Below are 8901 nucleotides of genomic sequence, written 5' to 3' on the forward strand. Positions count from 1 at the left end.
TGCCTTAGGTGCAGCAGACAAAGGTGCACAGCTCTCACCTGACAAACTCCTGCAGCTCATGAGAACCAGAGCAGCATCTGAGAATAAGACACAGCACACACACACAGTATTCCACCAGGTGTGACTCCTTTTCTCTTCATTTTTCTTCCACTTCACTTCACACTGTGCTCTTAAATTTCAAGCTCTTTTATTTTGCAGTCAGCGTTGGCTATTGTGTGCAGCACTTCCTCCACTGGTGGGGCATTCATTCCTATATGTGAGACTTTGCCGTCATTAGTTTGTACTACAGGGAGTATGTATATGTGTGCCTGGTGTTTGTTTTTAGGAGAGATCCACAGATTAAATTTAAAAAGCTTAATAGTGTTTTTATTTGTACTGCCTGTACTATAATTTTTAGGCATCAGGCTGTGATGTCCTGTAATTTTGATTCTTCTTATTCTTCTTCTTATGGCTCAGAGAGATATTTCTCTGTAACATCACAGGATGTAGGAGTATAACGCAGAGAAATGTGTACACCTAATACGTTTGCTTTAGTTTCTTTAGTGATTTTTGTAGATTTGATTGCTTAATAAATACAAAACATCATGAATTCTATCATTTTAATTTCTATAATAATTAAATGATAATATTCCTGTAATAATGGTTCCATTATAGGGCCTATTTTGTTTTTATTATAATGTCATTGTTTCTACAGAAGACGTTCATTGTTCGATAATTTATGATATCTTGCACCCTTTCGGGTGACATTTCTCCATCTCCATGCCACATGGAGCACTCAGTCTTTGGTGATTTTTTTTTTTTTTTTCAAACCTGCCTGCTCGGACAGTATCACACCCCCACCTCTTGTACTGTACTGTAGCTGCTGCTGGCCTCTCCACAGGATCCGTCCGAGTCACTGATAAAATAATCCTCAAATCACAGTTCATTAACGGAAAAATGACCAGCAGGACAAAATACCGGCTGTCTTCCAATCAGGATCAAATGATAGAAATGTGATTTAATTTTATAGATTTTAAACCTTTGTTTTTATGTTACATGGCCGCAGTGTATAGAAATAAAATATATAGCGTGCACTTATGCACTGGAGATGTAATACTAATAATTATTAATTTGTATTTTAATATTATTATAATGACAATCACAGTTTAAAATATTTGCTATCATCTATAAATATTTTATTATTATTGATTATAATATTCAGCTTTTTCGACCCCTATGAACAGTTACTGTTTGCGCCTTAAACATTTCAGGAGTTTGCTTAATTCTCGTCGTCAAGTATTCTTTCCTAATTTCTAACACTATCTCTCTCTCTCTCCCTCTCTCTCTCTCTCTCTCTGTCACTGCAGATGAAAAGGCGCTCTAATTATTCCAGGAGGTTGGGAAATAAATGATTGTCTTTGAAGTAGGCCCGGGCCCTGGACTACATTAGAAGCCAAGCATGTGATTTGCAACTGTTGAAGTAAAACCTTCACTCTGCTACAAGGGAAAAAAAAGAAAAGAAAAAACAGAAAAATGAGGAGGGTGGATTCTCGACAAAAAAAGGAAAATGGTATCTTTGTTTGCTCCCCTTTGTTTACCAGGGGATTCTTTCTCATTTCTCCCCTCCCTTTTTTTCATTTTTACTAATTCATTTCAATGGCTTTCAAACTGGAAAATGGAAATGTTGCTCCTGCCCTCTATTTCGGCGGCAGCGTCCTGGCAACAGAGCAATTTTCTATCATCAGGGATAAACGGCATCGAACAGTACATTCTGATAAAAAAGGAGCCCATGATTGCTGGCCTTCCTGTCTGTCATCTACCGACCAAATCCTCTCCTTCAAGACCGACCACTGTGCTGTCAGACCTAATAATGTGGCGTATTAAGTCGAGAGAGGGAAAAAGGGGGACTACTGCAGCCCCGGTACTCAGTAGTCTTATTTGTCACCAACATTCAGATCAACTTTTTGTATATAGCTCCTTTGTTACTGACTTAGAGCATAAATCAGCGAAACTTAACTCATTGTCTTTATTATAATAATGACAGGAATCTATTGGTATTGCAGCCATTCCCTAACCCTCTCAAGCGTAATGAACGTTTTGCCAATGACTGAATTTCAGGGTTTATTTGCCTTCGTTTCTTCTCACCTCGTCAGAAACAAATGGGAAAACATAAACACCATATGACTGGAGCAGGAAACTGAGCAATGCAATCACTCAGGTGGACCTAAACAAGCAGCGAAGGAAGGCGACAAGAGAAACAAGCAGTCTTAATTAGGACACGGGCCCTGAGTGGGACCAGAGCAACTTCAGCCGTGCCAAATTAAATCCATTAGTCTACGAGAGGCTGTGAAGGCTCAGTGGCGCAGGCCTTTTGGTTATTTTAGGTCATTTAGCTCCACCAGCACGCTACGCTGGGTCCACCTGAAGGCCTTTGCCTGCACCTGGGGCCATGCATCTGCCAATTTTGCTATTTATTCCAAGAGATAATGCAGTCCTAATTTATGATGCAAACTTATTGTAAACAGTCGTGTGCCTGGGAGCGCATGGTTTTCTTTATGACAAAACCACACTAATTTTTCTTGGTGTAGTTGCACGCTTTTACAAAACACACATCAAAGCTGTGCATAAATGGGTTTGCATTAGGATGCTGTGCGCAATTTATGTGCGTAAAAGCGCCGCAATTTGGGCACGGATGGATTCTATGAAGTATTAAAGGCTGATCGGTGATCATTTTGGGGCTGGTGTGAGCGTGTGTGTGTAAGAGAGCAAGAGAGAGGGAGAGAGAGAAAGAGAGAGAGAGAGAGAGAGGTTTGCTCCACTGAGTCTAGTTACAATGAACCACGTTATGCTGACAGCTGTGTGTGGTATGCATGTGCTCTTCCCTTCGCCACTTCCCGCCCTTCACACGGCAGAGATGGAGAGCAGTCGACGCCTGACTGTCTGTGAAGCGCCAGTGGCTTTTGCGCTGTGTTGTTTAAGTGCCTCCCGGTCTCTTTCTGCTGCAGTGACATGCTTCAGCGTCCCCAACAGCCTGGTCCCCGTGAAGCCAAGGAAGGTGGCTTTCCATGCGAGTCAATAGCTGTTAGTGGGACCGACCTCAAACGCAAAGCCTCTTATTACAATTACGACCCGTGTCTTGCTGGAACTCCGTGTTAACGCTCAGATATGATTAACACATGTGGCCAGACAGAAAAAAAGCAAGATGAGCCAGAGACACAAATTTAGAAAAAGGGAAGATCCTGAGGGGACGTTTTATATTTTTAACTGGGCTACAAATGTGAATTTGCATCTAACATGTTTGCATGCGTAAAACCACCGTATCAGTGCGCGTACAACCAATCAAAGATGTGTTAACCACAACATAACGTTATGTTACATCAACAAACGCAGTGTAAAATATTCTCAGTTTTCATGCATCCCATCCCAGACAATGGATGTCAGGGAAATCCCAGGCCTGACACAGACACAGCGGTTGGATATTGGAGTGATTTTAGAGAGTCATTCATCAGCGTTTATAAGACAGCTGGAAATAAAGACCACTTCTGTTAAACCACCACGGCCATTGATTGTGCTGAAGGTCAATCATCTACTTAGGGACAAAGTGATTTCTAGATTTGCAGCTGAACGCTGTTTCATTTTGTGATTGACATTTGGACGAGCTGAAATGTAAAATAATTTGCCTCCAGAATAAGGCTATGAACTCTTATAATCCAAGATTAATAGGGCAGAGTACAATAGGAGGTATGATACATCAGGTGAGGCGCGTCAAATCAGTAATGCGTCAGTCTTCTCATTTTTAAAACAAAACGATTTTTTTTTACTTCAGTCCACTGATACCATCTGATGTGGAGCTCTGTTTTCTCGAGGTACATAGCAATAAGATACGGTTGTCAACACGCATGTGATAGGCAACATCCTTAACATTTCAAAAGCACCAAGGTCGAGTATGTCATGTTCTCTCCATTCAAACAAATCCATCCTTTCACCATTTCACTTAATCTCAAAGCCTTCCCAACACGCCTGCGGGGCACCAAGACTTTGACATTACCCGCAACTGTTACCCCGCAACTTAATAATCCAGCAGTGGCGCACGCATGATGCCGCAAAAAAAATATACCACTAGGAATGAAGACGTCTCATATAATTGAGGCCGGGGCTTAACCCCCACAGGGAAGCGAGCTAACATCACTGCAAAGCATGTATGTCTTTGTAGTAGCACTCAAAGGCGATTAGAAAAGGTATAGGATCGGGTTTCTCTTCTGCGTGTCCAAGTGGAACACGGGCAGGGGGAATTGGCCACTATGTTAGATCACTGAGGGGTGACCAAGGTGTGCTGACTCCTGCAAGGCCACTGTGGGCTTGAAAGTACAGAACTAACAGAGCCAGCATAATCATTTATCAGTGTTAGCCAATGCAAAAGAGCATCCAAAAGAAGCTCTTACCTGCAGCCCTCCTCACGGCAAAGAATGACTCAAAAATACATATTGATCTGTAAGGAAGAATAAATAAATCCATGCGGATGCTTTCGGCTCCCATCACTGTCTCCGTGCTCCTCTCCTGGTCCGCTGCAGTAAAATGATTATCCGGCTGGGTTGTGCACTTTTAAATCCCACAAAGTAAATAACAACCGTTGCTGACGATAATAGCAAGGTACCAAGTTCTTGTTACAGAAAAGGAGAAAATTGAAACTAAACGCTGCATTTAGACAACCATTTTTGATAAGAGGATAATTGAGGCCACACTGGCGTATAATTAGGGGATAATTTATGCTATATCCACTTTTATTCCACCCTCCCAAAATAAATCCAGTCCATAATCATTACAGGCGAATTGTTCTTAATTTTATAGCTGCAATTTGGGTAAAGTGTGGCCGCTAATCAAATAGGTTTTCGCAGTAACTTGATTGCAACCATAATTATTTTTTCGTCCCCTTTTTTGCGTGTGAAATCGTTAAATGCTACAAAAATATGCTGCAAAATATGATTTGAATACCTGCTGCATTAGTATAAGCGCAAATATCATTTCATTCTTATTTGCCAATCGAACATTGCAGCCCTCAGAGACAAACTGTATAATTTACATATATTGAGGACCCTATCAGGCCTCATATTACAACAGAGATAAAAGACACTGTCAGTTTATCCGGGTATCCACCCTTCTATCTGCAAAATAACCTATTGTACCTCAGGCATATTGTTATTTGATGTGTCACATGTGCTGTATTTTTGAATTGTCTGAGGATCCTTAATCATACGGTCAGTAGCCCCAGGAAAAACGAACAGTGATAATATATGTTACTTTCAGAGCAGAAGGGAGGCTTGAAAAGGGGGCTGCTCATTAGGCGACATCAAAGCAAATACTACACTACTGAAATATGCGTTATTCTTTGGAAATGCAAATTATTAAAAATTGTGAATAATATATTTGAGTTGCGAGCCTAATTTTCGCCTATAAAGTTGTTCCACCTGTTTCAGCAGGTTCTTTGACATTGAACGCATCACTGCTTGCAGTATAAATATGTAAAGAGTCCCAAAATGTGGAAAACATTATTTGAGTGATTATAAATATGGTTATATATATTTTTATCTTAAAGAATATAGTTGACTTGTGAAAGAGTTTTTGAAAATACGACAACATTTAGTGGGATATTTGTTCAAAATTTGTTGCAAAATTTTCCTAGATGTGGTGTTTGTGTGATGCTTCCCCATATGTAATTAGATTGACTTGAACCCTGAGGGAAACAGAAGCACATATAGAGCTCATCAAACTGAATCAAAGTGCACTCTGTGTTGCGCGTCGTGCGTAATTTGAAGGTTTGGGTCAAAAAACAAAATCGACTCTGCAATTCCAAAAGAGCTGTTTTTTTCGTGTGAAGCTTGTCTGTAGGAATTAGGCGTCTTTCCCACCACATATTATTTCCCCCATAGTTGTGGTGGGAGCTGGTAAGGTGGGTTAACTCCAGCTCAAGTCTCCGTGAAGCGCAGAGCACTGATGACGTTGGGTTGGATGACCAATCGGGAGGCGCTGCCCTTTGGAGACAAACCATTTTACTTGTAGTGTCTGCATCAAGTCTGGAAGCAAGGGCTCAATTTTAACAGAATCCACCTTAAAATCTCTGCCCTAACTTATGCTTACCTTCCGCCACTTTGAGTGAGAATATCACAAGGACAAAGGGGGAAATAAAGACGCGTCTGGAAAAATCGGGTGTTAACAGGACAATATCTGTTCGCGGTGGAGAGGGGAGAGAGACAACAGCACAGCGAGAGAGAGAAAACCGATTTGGTCTTGAGAGAGAGGGGGGTGAGTGCTCTCAAGGCAGAAAATTCGATGATGACCATGACTACGATGGCTGACGGTCTGGAGGCTCAGGACTCGTCCAAGTCTGCTTTCATGGAGTTTGGACAGCAGTCGCACTCACAGCAGAGCTCCCCATCGATGGCCAGCGGCCACTACCCGCTGCACTGTCTCCACTCCGGCTCACACGCTCACCACCAGCACGACAACACCCCGTACTCCGGGACCAACCCCTACAACAGGTCGTTACCCTACCCCTACGTGAGCCATCCGCACCACAGCCCGTACCTGCCATCCTATCACAACAACACGGGAGGACAGACAAGGTTAGACGGCGCAGGTAAGAGACCCCATTTTCACCAGCCAAGTGGAAAACGCACCGCGTCACGTCCATCCCCGGCGGTACCATTTACATTCGTTTTGTACCGGCGGCCCACAGTGGTCATCAAACCTTTTGCTCCCTGCCAATGTGCTGGTGTGACGTGCGGTCAGTCCAAAATCGGGAATGATCCAGCCTGTTACCTTCCTTGCTTGTTTTGCCGTCCGGTTTAGTACTCCCTTCACTTCCCACGAAACCTGTTTTAATGCCCGGGGTGTGCTCATCTCGACCGTGCAATCCTCACCAACTACTCGTGGAAATTAGGCAGCCCGCACGCCTTGAATGTTGTAATTAGCATTTAATTGACATGTCATTACCAGCAATATCCTAAATATGACAGCGTATGAGGATTGTGGCTGCCACTGGCGCGTAAAAAGAAACAGGACAGATGTTTATCATTATTTTTTTTTCAAACACCTTCATTTTGTCGCTTCTGAATTTTTCTGTACAGTCTTGCAGATATTTCAAGCAGCTGCTTGGTGCTGTGTGTGTCTGTGGTTTGAATAATAACATTGCTTGTTTTTGTTGCAGAGCAGCAGAAAACGACAGTGATTGAAAATGGGGAGATTCGATTTAATGGAAAAGGCAAAAAGATTCGCAAACCTCGGACAATATATTCCAGTTTGCAGCTTCAAGCGCTGAACCACCGTTTCCAGCAGACACAGTACCTCGCTTTACCGGAGCGCGCCGAGCTGGCTGCCTCTCTGGGACTGACACAAACACAGGTATGAGGAGCTGCTTAACATTTTTACATGCAGTTACCATGCCCATAAATTATAGGAATTTAGATTTTTGTCGCATTTTTAGTGCTTCTTCTTTTTAACTTTATGGTATTTTTCATAAATAAAACATGCCTCCTTATAGGTGTTCTTATCCCACTAGCGTGCACCTCTCTTCCTCTCCCCTGCAGGTAAAGATTTGGTTCCAGAATAAGAGGTCAAAGTTCAAGAAGCTGCTGAAGCAAGGCAACAACCCTCATGAGAGCGACCCTATCCCGGGTTCCATGTCCCTCTCCCCGCGCTCCCCGACCATCCCTCCAATATGGGACGTCTCGGCGTCTTCCAAAGGAGTAAACATGCCGGCCAACAGTTACATGCCCGGCTACTCTCACTGGTATTCCTCTCCACACCAAGACTCAATGCAGAGATAGACTGACAAGGCAAAGGGGGTCAGTGAGCTGTCTGGAGGCCTCCGGATCTCCACCATGCAGTTTCCCAACGTAGCCTACAATTTGTGTCAGTGCAGAGACTGGATGCTCGAGAGGAGAAAAAGAAAAAAAAAACCTCTGCTGAAGGATAAAAACACAGCCAAGCCTCGGTGTGATGACACAAACAAGGGAACTAACCATTTCTAGCGTACATGGCTGTTCAGTGGGCTCGCATTTGTTATGCTTTCATTCATGTCAACATCTGAACGTCAGTATACCAAATATTATCAGTGACATTTCAGACACTTTGGGGCAATGACTGCTTACACTCTCCATGCGCTGTGGCGCCCAGAACCTTTTTTTTATTATTATTATTTTTTGCCATGGTGGGACTTCTGACTGCTTTTGTTTTTCTTTGGTTGTTTCTCCAACATGCAAAACCAAATTGTCTGTCTGTAAATATAATCTGCGATTTTAGTTGTACATACACTTTTTATGTTTTGTCAGATTGAGTAAACCGTGACTCAAAAACAGACGCCTGCTGTTGAATGATTTCCCAACAAAAAATATATTCATTTTAGGCCTTTTTTTCCTGCTTTATAATGGGCCAACATTTCATAAACAGTCCTATTTCTCGAGCACACAAGCTGATAACAGACACATAAGCTGATTGAACAGAGCTCAGTGAAAAGCCCATTTCATCAGAGGAAAAACATTTTAAATGATCCAAGCGCTCAGTGGCTGATGAAGAACGCCACAGTCTATATAGATTTATCAAATGCACTCAACACCAGAGGAAATTAACTTACCCTCCACCGCCGCTGTCTACATTCACCTCGAAAGACATTTGCTCCAGGTCCAGCTTATCTTGTCATTTCACCCTCAATTATTAGAAGTATTGACAAAATGTTTTCTCCCTTCTCTCCGTCCTAATGCAGGCCGTTAAATGCCAAGCTCCACGGGATCGATGTTGAACAAAGCAGCCAGCTGCAGTGGCGTTCAATATGAAGGAGATATTTGGGACAATTTGTGGGTTTTTATCCAAGTGAGGCTTTTTTTCCATTCTCATAAATGCAGGCATAATTAGGGTAATTTTTGATGT

At 42.5% G+C, this 8901-nt stretch overlaps 1 protein-coding gene across 1 annotated transcript; it reads left to right on the plus strand.

Moving 5' to 3' along the window:
* Nucleotides 1-6048: 6048 nt before the first annotated feature.
* On the plus strand, nt 6049-8120 carry dlx6a (distal-less homeobox 6a). The gene is made up of 3 exons (XM_028429353.1): nt 6049-6613; nt 7184-7377; nt 7563-8120. The coding sequence occupies exons 1-3, from the start codon at nt 6307-6309 to the stop codon at nt 7800-7802; spliced, it is 741 nt and encodes a 246-aa protein (XP_028285154.1). The 5' UTR covers nt 6049-6306; the 3' UTR covers nt 7803-8120.
* The last annotated feature ends 781 nt before the right edge of the window (nt 8121-8901 follow it).

This window comes from Parambassis ranga, chromosome 2, assembly GCF_900634625.1.
Source record: "Parambassis ranga chromosome 2, fParRan2.1, whole genome shotgun sequence".
Taxonomy (NCBI): Eukaryota; Metazoa; Chordata; class Actinopteri; family Ambassidae; genus Parambassis; species Parambassis ranga.

Bases quoted from the DNA above. Each gene is read 5' to 3' on its own strand.
- dlx6a (XM_028429353.1), top strand. From the start codon at position 6,307: ATGATGACCATGACTACGATGGCTGACGGTCTGGAGGCTCAGGACTCG. The intron at 6,614-7,183 runs GTAAGAGACCCC...TTTTTGTTGCAG, and splicing joins GACAAGGTTAGACGGCGCAG to AGCAGCAGAAAACGACAGTG. The intron at 7,378-7,562 runs GTATGAGGAGCT...TCTCCCCTGCAG, and splicing joins TGGGACTGACACAAACACAG to GTAAAGATTTGGTTCCAGAA.